This window comes from Ailuropoda melanoleuca, chromosome 14 (genome assembly GCF_002007445.2).
Source record: "Ailuropoda melanoleuca isolate Jingjing chromosome 14, ASM200744v2, whole genome shotgun sequence".
Taxonomy (NCBI): Eukaryota; Metazoa; Chordata; class Mammalia; order Carnivora; family Ursidae; genus Ailuropoda; species Ailuropoda melanoleuca.
Genome location: NC_048231.1, coordinates 16,421,726 through 16,436,522, shown reverse-complemented (window position 1 = coordinate 16,436,522; position 14,797 = coordinate 16,421,726). Strand labels below are relative to the sequence as shown.

Here is a 14,797-nt window from a genome sequence, read left to right as displayed (position 1 = left end):
GAGCCCAGGAAAAGACAGAAAATGTAGGAAGAGATGCCAGGGAAGGGGGGGGGCAGGAGGGACAGCCTGGCAGAAAAGCAAGGGCAGGCACAGGCAAACTGGAAGGGTCCCGAGTGGGCTGCTGCTGAGGGCGTGGGGCTGGGCGGAGGGAGAATGACGAAGGGCCAGTGCTGCTGACGGGCAGAGCTGCGGGAGGTGGGTAGCCACTCAAGGACAGAAGGGTCCGTTGGGGGGGTGTGTGTGTGGCAAATCCAACCCAAAGCAGGAAATGGGATGGGTCAACCTTGCTTTGCTAAGAACTAAGAACGGAGGGGGTTAAAGAGAAAACTCAGCCCGGGGGCTGAGGGGAGAAGAAGGGGGAGACTAGCAAGAAAAACAATGACCCTGCAGGTCTGAAAGGAAGAACCTGCAGACTGAGAAGGAGGTGATGACAGAGAGGGCCTGGAAAGGCCCATTTCATGCTTTAAACCTGTGCCAAGCTGAGTAATGCGGGACTGAGCTGGTGATTTACCTCAGCTCTGGGGGAGATTAGTCTGTGTATCATCAGCAGCATAAACAAACATCACTGTTCTACAGTGGTAAGTGCTATTAATACTGAGAGACCGAATCATGTGACGTACGTTATGGCTCACAAAGCACGTTCACGTATAGGGTGGCATCGAACCCCCACGCCAACCCAGACATCACCACTTCCCACATGGCAAAAAGTGAGGGTAAGGTTTGTCAAATGATTTAGCCCAAGTCGGGAAGTTCCAGGTCAACCTGGGACTGGCACTTAGGTCTTCCCGCTCCTGGTCCAGGGTTCTTGGGAAAGGATTAAAATCTAGCCTTTGCCTTTTAAAGACTTACATTTCAGGAGAGAGAAAATAAAGGTGTATATATATAGATAGAGAGATTGATATCTATCTATCTATATATATACCATATATCAATTATCATATACACACACATATATATATATGATAATTACACAAAGGAGCAGATACTATACTCCAGAAGAGTGAAGTCCAGAGGAAGGGGCAAGGTTAGGGGCAGCTGGAAGCGGCTCGAGGTGACTGCAGACTGGCCTGGAGGAGATACTCACTAAGCAAGAAGGCAAGGAAGAGGGAAAGCTCTGAGTGTAGGTACCAGAGGGGTTCTCTGCGTACCTGGTCCCTCCCCACAGCATAGCAGTTGCCAGGGCCATCATTTAATAAATATGTACTGTTGCCATTGTGCTAAATGCCGGAGATCCAAAGGTGTACAAAAGGCAGGTTCAAGAAATTTACTCCAAGACCAAAAGTGTCAGGGTTGCTTGCTGGGGGGTGGGGGGTAGGGGGGTGGTCTGTCATCTGTGCTTTTGGAAAAGGGAGATGTTCTATTCTCAGAGTGATAACCCAATCCATCAGAGGAATGTAGGACCTCTAGTTTTTTGAAACTTACAACTTTCCTAAAATAGAAGAGGATTCTGTTTGCCTCTCCTTTGGCAGGTGGTCAGAAAGGGTCAGCACTGAAAAGGGAAAAGGGAGGGGCGCCTGGGTGGCACAGCGGTTAAGCGTCTGCCTTCGGCTCAGGGCGTGATCCCGGCGTTATGGGATCGAGCCCCACATCAGGATCCTCCGCTGTGAGCCTGCTTCTCTCTCCCACGCCCCCTGCTTGTGTTCCCTCTCTCTCTGGCTGTCTCTTTCTCTGTCAAATAAATAAATAAAATCTTTAAAAAAAAAAAAAGGGAAAAGGGAGCACTCAAGTAGCTATTTCACAGCAGAGTCACGTAAGAAGAAAAAGCAAGAGGCTTGTGTTTAGCAACTTGCTCTGCAGTTTGGTATTTACCCTCCCAACATTCAAGCTCCGTTGTGTATACGATGCACATACGGTCACGAGAAAATGTGATATGGGAACAGAGTGAGTGGGCCTGCAAAGTGCTGAAGCAGCATACCTGGCAGCTGCTAAAACAAAACTTCAAAGATCTGGCTTCTTTGAAAAGCCATCAGGCAGGACCCCACCCACTCCCCCTGCTCGCCACAGCTTCCCTGGGAGCTGGTACACGTAACCGCTTCCGCATGTTTGGCTGTTCCCCAGGGCTATAGCGGCTCTATAAGCCAAGTCAGAACTGCCGGCCAAGCAGGTGGGGGGTGGGGGTGGGGTGAGCATAGGGAAACAAGACCTCTCCCCAATATTCAGCCATGGGCATATCTCAGAAAGTAAAATGATAATGCTGGGATCTGTTTAAAAATCCCCTTCCGCTCAGTCGGTCCAGCTCTGATTGGTTAGACACTAGTAATACAGAAGCTCTGGGCTTTCGAGGCTCCCAAGGCATCAGGATATGCCCCTCCCAGCACCACAAATTAGTTCAAGAACAGCATCTGTGGTAAATCTCTAGATCTAAACAAAAGAGGCTTGACATCTACAGAAGGGCCTAAGAGGAAAATCAAGACTATGCCTTTCTTGGAAACTCATTCCTTTTTATTTTTTTAATCCACTGACCAAGCTTGGGTCTTTATCACATCTTCTGCGTCAGCCATCAGCCGTCTAGTCATGGGCTACCTAATAAAGAAGCCATGAGCCTGTGAAAATGGGGCTTAATGACTGAGCACCTGATTTGTTCACGTTATTTACTTATCATTAATTTAAATTTAAAGATGCACACCTGGCTGCGGCTACCACATTAGACAGCACTGATGTAGCTGCTTATTCACCAAAAGTTTACTGTAGACTTTGTGTAGGTTACCTAAGGATGCAAAATTATCTAAGACTTGACGTCTGCCCTCAGAAAGCTTACAATCTAATATGACAGGTAAGACAAATATACAAAGAACCAGAATATAAGGAGGAGTGGCAAGTGTCATAGCAGAGATAAAGAAATGATACTTGAACGTGCAGTAGGGAGACGGTGGCCCCACATTATGCCTCGGCCATACCAACCACTCAAGTAGGGAATGCCAGTAAGTCTATCAAATGAAGGACAGTAAGAGAGGAACCACTGTAAAGAACACCAAAAAGCTGAACATCACAAAACATACATTCAGTACACACGATAACTTATTAGGCAACCAATGCGAAAAGGCTGGAGGAAAGAGATAACTATCCCATCCTGGGCTGTCCGAGATAGTGGATACCCTTCCACTTGCACGATCTTCTAGGAGTGGCTCTTAAGACTCCTGTGGGTTAGGTGGGGTGGGGAGAAGGATGGGGGGGAAAAGTTCTCTGCCTTTTCCTCTTCCATATCTGCCTCTACCCCCCAGATGAAAGAGGACCTCTTGCTTGTAGGGCACTTTTAATTTTTGGATAACATAAAAGAACTGAAGCAATAAAGACCTGATGACAAGGGAAAGGCAGGGCGGGAGTGGGTGTTTTGAGCTTTAAGTTCAATGGAGGAACTAGGCAGGGCTTTTTTTTCCTACCGTTCAGTGCACTAGGATGAGAAGGGCCCCACATCTCCGTTCTCTAGAAATTAAAATTGAGCACTTAGCCCGAGCTTCCTCTGAATTATAGCTTTTCGGAACAGGAGTCCAGTGGGTGAGAAGGGAAGAGAAGGAAGAGAAATCCTAATGGCATTGCTAGAGGAACAAGGAAGACTGCAGAAATGCTATGCTGTAGAACAGGGTGTGGACGTGTGCAGATGCAGGTGAGGGGCAGGGTGTCCATCCACTCATTCCTTTGCGTCTAACGCCTTAAACATTCATTTCATAAATGTTCTTATTTTTAAGGGCCTACTGCTCACCAAGGCGCTGGGATCCGATAGTAATAAGACAACTTACGCTTCTGTTGAAGGAGTGACAGTAAGAAGAGAGTAAACTACTAGGGGGAGGGCTATGGAGTGGCATACGCACAGAAGCGCTGAGGGCAAATACACGAGGCTTATTTCTGATCACTGGCTGGAACTGAACATGTAGAGAGAAATAATACTGGAATAATACCGGAAAGTTTGGGACCATATGCAGGTGTGCGTTTTGGAAATCAGGCCAAGTTTTGTTTTTCTTTTCATTTTTAAGACCATGGCGCATTAGGTCTTTTTATTTCTTCCTTAAAATTTTTAATTATCAGAGAAATTACCAACAAAGAAAATCTTTAGATTAAATCAAACAAGTTAGAAAGATGTAGACTTGAGAAGTTGAAGCCCAACTGTGCCATATTCAGAGGTTATCTCCTCCGATTTATCCTTCTCAATAATAAAGCCAGTATTTTGCTCTCTGATTTTTTCCCTCTATTTCACCTTTAGCTGTGAACTGGAAGACAGCGGGAACTATGATTCATGATGCTTCCTAAGCTCCCAACACCGACTTCAAGACTTTCTGGTCATACAAACTGAAAAATCTTCTGCACAGTACAGCCGGCTTGATTTCAGTTTTCATCACTCAAAACTCACTAAGTGCTCTGACCAATGCATGGTGTTTCAAACAGAAACACTCTGCTTCAGGCAGACTGGTTCCCATTCCCTGTCTCTTGAAAATGCTTACAACCACCTTGCCCACTACAGGTCTTCCCCCCCTCCTGTCCTTCACCTGTCTGTAGCCTACATATAGTCTAGGACTGAATTTACACTCTACCTTAAACCCTTCCTCTGCAGGGTACTCTTTCCACCTGTCTTCAGTACCTTTCCTGAACTGTGACTCATCTGAACCCATGTGCCCTCTTCCAATCACTCACTTTGCATTTTACGTGCAAAAAGTAAATACACATTTAGCGCAGTATTCTCTACACCAACCACCCTGCTGAACTGTCACCTCTAACTTAGCAGGAGTGTGGATCACATTACTTTGATCCTCGAATAGTGTTGAGCACAAAGTAAATGTGCAATTATCTCTTAATTTATTACAATTAGCCTCTTTGCCCTTCCGTGCCCCATCTGCCCTTCCAGATTCAGCTGATGCCCCTCTCCTTTCCAGGGACCTTGTGCCAGCTTCTCTAGCTGGTGATCAGTTTCTCCTCTGAACTCGTACCTACAGGACAATCCTCTTCTTGGACAACTAAGCACATATTGTGTCAGTCCTTGCATTGATAGGACTATTAATTTTCCTCCTTGAGAACAGAGACCCTGTCTAATACCTCCTTCAGAGCTCAGCCCAGTGTCTTGTGTTTAGGAGATACTCGGTAAATGCGCGTTAACTTTTTGGGGGTAACACTGTTTTAACAACTACCAGATGATACCATTTCTCATCTGGGATGCTATTTAATGCCAATTTCACCTTTCTTCTTTTTCAAATATTTCAATATATTGATGATTTGGTGAAGAAGGTAACAAAACTCTTCGTTTGGGGGCTGGTATTCCAAATGCATTGGGTTCATGTAGCTAAGCAAGGTATTTGAGAACACTAATAATACAGACAGATTGTTTCATCTACTCAATTTTCCTTGGTGCAAAGTTTCAGAAGAACATAATTTGATTTCCTCTAGCCTTTAAGTACATCCCATTTATTAACCCCCTTTACGGTTTCCTTACCTGCTATGCCAGAAAGCCTGCTTTTCTCATCTAAATCCTTCTTGATTATAGTCACATTACTGAGATGTACCCATATTTCATTTTCATCACGGAAAGATAGTAAAATTTATTTTTAAGAACCAGGCCAAACATGGTATTGATTATTGGCTTTGAAGCCAAATTAATCCAAGTCTTAGCCTGATAATTCATGAAAGCCAAAAACATCCCTTTACTGCGTCTGAAGCCGAAGAATGGTCCAATTAAGACAAGAGTTCTACTGTTACTTATTACGAACGCAGGGGGCTTGCCATATGATGTGACATTTTGAATTCCTAGGCTCTCATACACTGCCTCTCTCCCACCTCCAGCTTTCCTTGTGTCTCCCAAAGAATATTTGGCTCCATATTTGAATGCCCTTTTAAGCTTAGCTTCTCTTAGGTATCTCTCTTTAGAAGCATTTTCATGGTTTGCAATCAAAATTTTAATTTATGGATACTGACTTCACAATAAAAATAAATCGTGTAAATCTCAGTGTTATGATTAGGTATACCTATTTTCCCTACTGTGTACATAGGAATATCATGTCCTCAGCAAGTCTAACTTTACGTTTCTTTCTTTTCTGGAAAGGAAACTAAGAATTATCAAGAACCTATATTCAAACCAGAACCTCTGCCAAAACTGCTTCTCCAAGTGGCTGCAAGGAAAGAGAGGATCTTTACTCCTTTTCAGATACTATCAGTCTATTGTTTTCTTTTATTAAAACACGGATACAGGGAATTTTTTCCTTTTAGCCTCTTAAATCCTAGGACTTAAAAAACAAAACAAAACAAAACAAAACAGGGGTGCCTGGGTAGCTCAGTCAGGTAAGCATCTGCCTTCAGCTCAGGTCACGCTCCTGGGGTCCTGGGATCGAGCCCCGTGTTGGGCTCCCCCCCCCCCATGCTCGCTCTCTCTCTCTCAAATAAAATCTTTAAAAAAATTTAAAAAAGCAATGATTTCTTAGTTGTACTTAATTGGTAACATGCTGAAAGTCTTAACAAAAAGAAGAGTGGGAGGGGCACTTGGGTGGCTTAGTCAGTTAAGCATCTGACTCATGATTTCAGCTCAGGTCATGGTCTCAGGGTTGTGAGATCGAGCCCCACATTGGGCGTGGGGCCTGCTTGGGACTCTCTCTCTCCCTCTCCCTCTGCCCCTCCTTCCTCCAAATAAAATAAAATAAAAAGAAAGAGGAGTGGGAGGGAGGATGGCATCTTCAGCTACAGGCTCCAGAAAGCTGCCTGGTCTTCCTTATAAAAATTCATGGAGTCAACAGTAAGCTTTAAAACTGGATCATTGGGGCGCCTGGGTGGCTGAGTTGTTAAGCATCTGCCTTCGGCCCAGGGCGTGAACCAAGGGTCCTGGGATCAAGCCCCGCATGGGGCTCCCTGCTCTGCTGGGAACCTGCTTCTTCCTCTTCCACTCCCCCTGCTGTGTTCCCTCTCGCTGGCTGTGTCTCTGTCAAATAAATAAATAAAATCTTTAAAAAATAAAAAATAAAACTGGATCATCAACGTCTCTCTAAAAGAGTCAGAAAGATAGTGTTTCTTCACCACTCTGATTCTTTCCAAGCTCTTCCAAAACTGGTAAACAGAGTTAACTTAGAAAGATGAAAGATGAGAGAAAAACCATGTGAGAATTAAACTGAATTATGAATTAGGAAACTCTGATATAATTTCTTAACTCTAGAAAAGGAGTCTCATTTAATATATAGACTTTTGTCATTCAGGCCTCTTAAAGCCAAAATAATCACCAACTGTGGATAGGTATAAAATTTGAAAGTGAAGAGTCAAGTAAGACAGGGTCTTGCCTCCGACAATGACTGTGTGTGTGCATACAGGTGCGTGCAAGTGTACGCGTGTGCCTATGTGTTAATCCTAAGGAAATGTAAGCTGGTTTCTCTTTGGTATTTTGGCGGGTGAGGGAGGAAGCACACCAAACTGAAAAAACACTACACTGGCACACCACAAAGCAAGCTGCATTTTGGCTTGCAGATAAGGAAAGATCTACTTCTTTCACTCCTGATACTAGGCCCAAACATTCCCACACATACTTTGCCCCGGCTCTGCTATGATGTCCAGCCAGCGATCTCTGACACATTTCCTAGGTTCACCCACATTCCTTCAATAGGCAGAAGCCCAATCATTCTGGCCTTGGCACAAACACCTATGGCACTCCGCTCTCTCGGTGGAGGAGCTGTGGAATCTGTCACAGAGCTTGAACTGACACAGAGCATAACCCTTGAGAGGTTATGTGTCTGGTGGAGTGAGAAAAGAAGCAGAGGAATTCGAGATAGAAGCATGGGCCTTTATCGCTCGTGTGCTGAAGAAACATTTTACTCAAGGGGAAGGAATGGTGAGCGCTAAGACTCAGGAGGAGGAAAGTCAGGTTAACTTTATTTTATGGGAAAGAAGGAAGGAGAATAAGAAGTGAAATATCACTTCTACAGAACTCTGAACATGAAAGAGCTTTTTTTTTTTTTAGGCCCCCCCAAAAGTGGTTTCTTTTTGTGATTGTGCTCTTTGGCTAGAGAGTGTTGTTTATATAACAGTATAAAGTACAAAATTATAAGCTCCAAACTCCTCCAGAGAAAAGCTCTCCCAAAGCTCGACCCCCAGGATAGATGGAAAATATGAGTGTTTACTGGCTGGAACATCGAGCTGCAGTGGAAATTTCAACATTCAAAAGAAGATAGCAGAAAGGAAGGGCCTGGTGAGTAGAAAGAAGTCACCCTTCAACAAAGGGGTCAGAGAAAAAGGAAGAGTCTCCTGTTGGCCCCACTCTGACGCTTTCCCTTCCTCAGCTGGAAAGGCCACAGCTCTGTGATCCAGCCCGAGGAGCACACTCTCTGCAGGTGATGGCCAGTTCCCTCTGTACTAGATACTAACCCAAGGGGGTAGCAATACCCTATCCCAAGCAAGTCCAATTTTTTTTTTTAAAGATTTTATTTATTTATTTGACAGAGAGAGAGACATAGCCAGCGAGAGACGGAACACAGGCAGGGGGAGTGGGAGAGGAAGAAGCAGGCTCCCAGCGGAGGAGCCTGATGTGGGGCTCAATCCCAGGACTCCGGGATCATGCCCTGAGCCGAAGGCAGATGCTTAACGACTGAGCCACCCAGGCACCCCCAAGCAAGTCCAATTTTAACTTTTTTTCTTTTGCGAAAGAAAATGAAATGTTATCGACAACCTACACCAAAACCAGGTACTAAACTGGATCCTTTCATTTCACATACACTACTCAATTAAATCTTGTAACACCTTCATGAGGTAGGTATTATTTGCATATCTAAGCAGATGGGAAAATTGTGGCCCAGAGAAGCAACGTAACTTGCCCGAGGTCACATACTTACTAAGGGACATCCAGGTCTGTCCGCTCAACAGTTTCTTCTCTTTCTATTACATCATGCCATCTTCATAGGGGTCAACGGCCCCCTTTCCTATAAAGTTAACACACTCTTAAGGAAACAGAAGCGTTTCAAGGACGAGGCTCTGGATAATTGCCCTACAGAGGCAGAGGACAGGAGCAAAACTTTGTCATTTTAGTCACTAAATACAATTTTTGTGGAACTATGGGGCTCTCTTTAAGCCCTTACAATACTCTTTTTTATTGTAGTAAAAAACACCTAAGTTTAAATGTACCATCTAACCATTTCTGTGTGTACAGCTCACTACTGTTAAGTATATTCACACCGTTGTGCAACAGATCTCTAGAACTTTTTCATCTTGCGAAACTGAAACTCTGTAGCTATTAAATACTAATTCCCTCTCCCCTCTCCCTGCAGCCCCTGGCAACCAGCTTTCTACTTTCTGTTTCTACGATTTGGACGATGTTAGACATTTCATATGAATGGAATGATACAGTATTTGTCCTTTTGTGATATGCTTATTTCACTCAACATAATGTCCTCAAGGTTCACCTATGTTGTAGCAGGTGACAGTTTTAAATCCTTACACACTCCTCTTGGTATCTTTTCTTCTAATTGCCTGTGCTATAAAATTTAAATCTTTGGCTATATCCCACTGGACACTACTCTGTAATTGTTTCATGTGTATACGGCTCCTTTTCTCTGCTAAATAGTAACCTCTTAGTGATCAAAAACCATGTCCTCCAAATCTTTTAGACCCTACCCAGCACTCAGGACTATGCTGAGAACATGAAAGCTATATCACTGACCATAAGCTCTGTGAGATCAGGCACTACCCTGTTTTATTTATCATGACTCCCCAGCACCTATCCTAATGCCTCACACATGGAAAATGAGTATGACTTATTTAAAAACAACAACAACAAACTCGGTATTTCTGAGGATTAAGAATGAAAAGGTGGGAAAGAGACCTGACTCTCAGGCAACATTTGTAAGAAATAATCTGAAGGAAGGGAGAAAAGTATTAGCTAAACTAGAATCAAAATCTCTGAAAAACTTGTTCCTAAAAATTATGTAAAGTAGGGTATCAGACACTTTATAATTTAGTTCCAGAGAGTGAGAGGGCAGACGGACACAGTGACGTGAAATACACCCCAATTTCTAAGATTTGGCGCTTCATTGTACCCCGTTCCCCTGTGCTATTCTCTGGAGAGGGGGCCAGCCAGGCCAAGCACCCCAAGCCCATGATGTCTTGCCCTGTCACAAAAAGGAGGAACAAACTCATGGCTTGGCTTTCAACCTCCCCCACCTTTAATATCGAGGAACAGACAAATCCCCAGGTTGCATGTGTGAAAAAGCCAGAGATGGATAAAAATAATTCAATGACAGATGCTGGAAAAACATACAAAGGGGCAGAAGCCAGACATTCGTGGGATTCCCTGACAGCTCGATCCACAAGGAAGGGTTGGACTGGAAAAAAACAGGGCCTCAGGTTCCTGCCAAGCCGTCTGAGGCCCTGTCCTTCCCAAATCATTCCAAGCAGCAGCCAAGACTTTACAGTAACCCTTCCAGGTCTCACAAAGAAAGATGCACTGTGAGCCCGCTGAGCGCTCCGCACCTAGAAAATGCCCCTCCCTGACATGGTCCAACTCCAGGCCAGGCTGGCAGTACTGAGGCCATACCTCTGCTTATGGCTTCCAGCCCCTAACAACGCCCCAAGGGCCCAGAAAATGTATGGTTAAAAGCAGCCTGAAAAATCCTACCCATCTCATTGGCTGAAGAAAAGCTTAGATACCCAGGTATCCACATCTAAAAAGCGAAACTGATCCCTTTAAGAAAAAAGAGGTCATGAACACTTGGTACGTGCATCCTGGAGGCCCTATTGTAGAATTCTAAATCGACCTTGCTTAGAGGTACACCTCAGGCTTCTCGACATGTGACTGATTTTGGCCCTGACTACTTTCTCTTCTGGAGAATGGCCTGCAATTAATCTCACTTATTACCTCTGAAAAGTAACAACAGAGGAATGGCTGGCCAAGCCCAGCTCTAGAGTGTCTAGGGAACTGCAAGCTACACGGCCAGGCCTCAGACTGTCTGGGCAAGTCGTGGGCTCTTTGCCTTCCTCTCCCACAACAAAGCCTGAACAGGGACTCCAGACAGACCAGAGGAACCAAGGGATTTGAGGAGCTGGGCTGAGCTCACACTGACCCAATGGGAGACGACAGCCCTGAGGCTGCATTTGGGGTGGTTTCAAAACAGCGGGGGAAGAACAAGGTTGTCTGGTGAAAACTTGTGTGATCCATAAAACTGAGAACAATAGCAACACCACAGGGAAATGAAAAATAACACTATTTGCAGAGTTCTCGTGAGTCACCAGTTTTCATTCCTGTGGCTACCAAGTCACTGAATCCTCCAATATGCAGGGGAAAAGCACAGCCAGTGAAGGAGTCTTTACGTCTTGTTACTGTTTACAGGTCAGCCCCTGGTTTAGTGAATTATCAGAGCTTATCGGCACTGGAATCCACTGTTGCTATCGTAGATGAACTAGTAAGAGTACGTCTTCTTTACTTAGCACCCACTTCCAGGGAGATCAAAGTGACTTAAGGGCAATCTAAAAGCTCTCAATACAGGCCGGTTTATACGTAAGTATGCTTACCCAATAAAAAGATTAAATGAATAGTTTAGGGTCACTTAGTGTCAAAACCAGTAATAAAACTCAGATCTCTAAGCTATTAATCCCATACTCACTGAACTTAATCACCCTCACTACTAAGAGAGGGACAACAAGAGACTATCCACAAAACAGTGACTTCCCAGGTAAAAACAGCCATTGGGGTATGGTAACTGCGTAGAATGCCTATTGGAGGTCTGGCTGCGGCCCACGTCACAGCCAGCTCTGGAAGGACCCTGGAGAATTCCCTTAGCACTGCTTTAGGGTGGACACCTCTGGGAATGCCACAACCTGAGCCTCCAGGCTGTTCTAGCAAGCAGAGGTCACCTGGGCTCAGAGGAAGGTTTTCTGGGCTACCCTAGACTGCAATGGGACCTGACAATGGCCCTTCAGCTTGAAGAGCAGGGGACGAGAGGGTTGCCTGGGGTACAACTAACCCAAACGAGGAAAGGCCTGGGGACTTTGAGGGGGCCACTTTCTGGTGCCAGGAGCTCTGAAGTCTGTGGTATAACATGCTATTTCCTTGCCGCTCAGAAGCACAGTCTGGCCAGGAGAAGGCCATTCACAGTGCTGGACTGTACGTCTGGGCTCTGACCTGGACGGATCCCCACATCTTTCTGGGTCTCAGTACTGCCAAACAGGTGCTACCAAAAGAAGGCTCTAAAACCCAGCCATAATGTGGAGTTTTGACATTTTGTTTATAGTATGGAAAATGGTTACAGCCTTGTCATACAGGCAGATAATATACCCAAGATTGCAGGGAACATGTTTTCCATAGAAACAAGGCTCTGATTGTAAAATGAAAACGGAGTATTTGGAAATATTTTATATGGAAAATAAGGCTCTATGGTATAAACAGAATTCTTTTTTACGACTTATGTTTTAGGAATGTGGTTATTCTGTAGACTGTAAATCACCAAATGACAGACTTCTGCGAAGAGAACTTCGTGGGAGGATGTCCTGTCTGAAACAGTCCTGCCTCTCGGTCTTCAACTCTTTGTAACTCTCAGTTAAGATGATTCTTTTCACCCTTGACCACAACGATTACTGGTATGAAAGACACTGTACTCAGGCATGATGCAATGTGCTTATGTTCATGTTGCTTCCTGAGCAGAGTCTCTGCTTCCCAAATTAGTTCCTTCAGTAATAATTCTCACACCAACAGATACCTCAGCAGCAAGTAGGTATTTCCTTCATGCCCAAGTCTTTGGTCACCCTTCGCAACCACGAGGCAAGGCAGGATGCTAAGAGCTGGCCAGCTGGCAGAGGCTGAAAGTGCTGGCACTGGGTGGGGTGGGGGGGACGGGACTCAGTGGGACATCTGTGGCAGAGCTTCTTTATTTGGAGGGAACAATTATCTTTATTTGGAGTGAACAGAATACTTCATCGTAACAGTCACATTCCTCTCTAGCTCACTTCACTCAGGGACAGATGCAATTAAACCCATTTTTAACAGCCGCTAATGCAAGATGTACTGGGAATCCATTTCTTACTTTTTTTTTTTTTTTGATAGGGGACTTAAAATATGGATCGAGACTAGAATTCACCACAGTGGCTTCTTTTTTTAATTCAGAAGCTGCTTACTTTATGGCCAGAATCTATTTGGATTTTATCCTCTGCCACTTGACCCAACTACATAAAGGAAATTTCCTTCCCACTTCCCAAATGAGCACTGTCCAGGGGGGCTGTTTAATTATATAGCCTAGATGAAAACATAAAAAACAAATATGTCCTTCCAAAAGAAGAGTCCAAAGTTACTGAACTGCAATGCAGTACAAGGTATAAACAAGAATGAGGAGACAAGGAGAAAATGTCCAAAGTCAAAACATGAAATGTGGACTACAGACAAGGATTGAACACAGTATGAATTCTTCCTCTTTCACCCCTAAGTGAGCTTACCGAATTGTATCAGAAATTTCTTTCACCTTTGATTTGCCTGCAAATCGTCTTACAAGTAAAATGAGGCCCTCTACTCAAATGCCAGAGTACTGGGACAGGCAGAAAGGCACCTGTCCCCCGGGAGTCAGTGCAGGGAGTGCAAGGTGGGAATGGCTCTCTTCGGACCCAGGCTGTCTCTGTGACCCAAATGCTGGCTCCATGACCCTTCACGTACCTGCTTCCAGGAGGGGTGGAGTGGCTCTCAGGAGCTTGGGCGTCTGACTGTATTGACCATGTCGGGCCACTAGGACTGATGACAGGCCGAAGGGTAGGGGGGGTTGAAGCACTGCTTCTGTTTATGACGCCACTTGCCAAATTCAGGTTTGTTACCTAGAAATGAAGTGAGGGGAAATAACCTGATTTTACAGCGATTTAGAAAAGTATCATTAAAAACAGATGGAGAAAATCAAGTCAAGTTCAGGAGATGCTGATTCATCTGAGCTAAAACAGGGGCTGTGACCAAGGCACCCATTAAAGGCTGGCTTCTGTGCAGACCACAGAGGAGAAGGGAGGGTGGCTGGTGTCAACGTAAGTTACCGCGTATGCGTTCTGCCCCTACTGTGCGCAAAGTGCTGGACTGTGCCAGGTGCTGTGAAATACAACAATTAGTAACAAAGACAGCAACAGTTCGCTGCATATTTACTCTGTGCCAGGCAAGGGTCTGAAACACTGGGCAAACTACTTAGCTTCTCTGGCCCTTGTTTCCTCATCTGCAAGTTCCAAATGCGCAATAAATTTTAGTTATGCATAAAAATAATCATAATTATTCTTATGACATACAAATAACTCACTGATTTAGAAAAAAGATGCACAGGCAAAAGAAAAATGGGCATGTACCCCAATACATGATTTACAAAAAAGGAATATAATTAGCCAACTAAACATTTAAAACCAGTCATTTCCACTGGTAATCAAAGAAATGTAAATTACAAGATAACATTTTTGTGTATACATGGATATACAATAATAAAAAATATACTACCTAATAATGACCAGGGGTGATATTAGATACATACTTATACTATTTATGTGACTGTAAATTGGTAGAATCTTTCCAGAATTTAGCAATATATTATTAAAGGTATCAAAGTATTTGTACTACCATTTAAATTCTAGCAACTACACTAAAACAAATTGCCCATGATTAACGATGGTGACTATTGTAATTGCAGTTACTATTTAGCAGAACTTACAATGTGTGAAGCTCTATGTAAATGAGTACATTATATACATCCTATTTTAAACAGTCATAATTCTGTTGGTAAGTACCATTATAATCTCCATTTACAAAGAAGGAAACTGAGGCCTAGGAACAAACGGCCGAACTAGAATCTGGACCACGGTCTTTGGAACTCCAAAGCCCATCTTCTTACTCATGACACTATAC

At 44.2% G+C, this 14,797-nt stretch overlaps 1 protein-coding gene across 39 annotated transcripts in view; it reads right to left on the bottom strand.

Annotated features, from left to right (window-relative positions):
- TTLL5 (tubulin tyrosine ligase like 5) overlaps positions 1-14,797 on the bottom strand; it is a 279,806-nt gene that overhangs the window by 123,373 nt on the left and 141,636 nt on the right. For 37 of the 39 annotated variants that reach the window (XR_004620456.1, XR_004620449.1, XR_004620448.1 and 34 more), the window contains one exon: positions 13,586-13,740. Coding sequence is in view for 30 of the 39 variants with exons in the window: in XM_034643119.1 (XP_034499010.1) it covers positions 13,586-13,740 (155 nt within the window). In the remaining 9 variants the exon portion in view is untranslated. Of the gene's footprint in view, positions 1-8,786; positions 8,874-13,585; positions 13,741-14,797 lie in introns of those variants that run through there. The other 2 variants (XR_004620457.1, XM_034643121.1) reach the window with 2 other exon arrangements.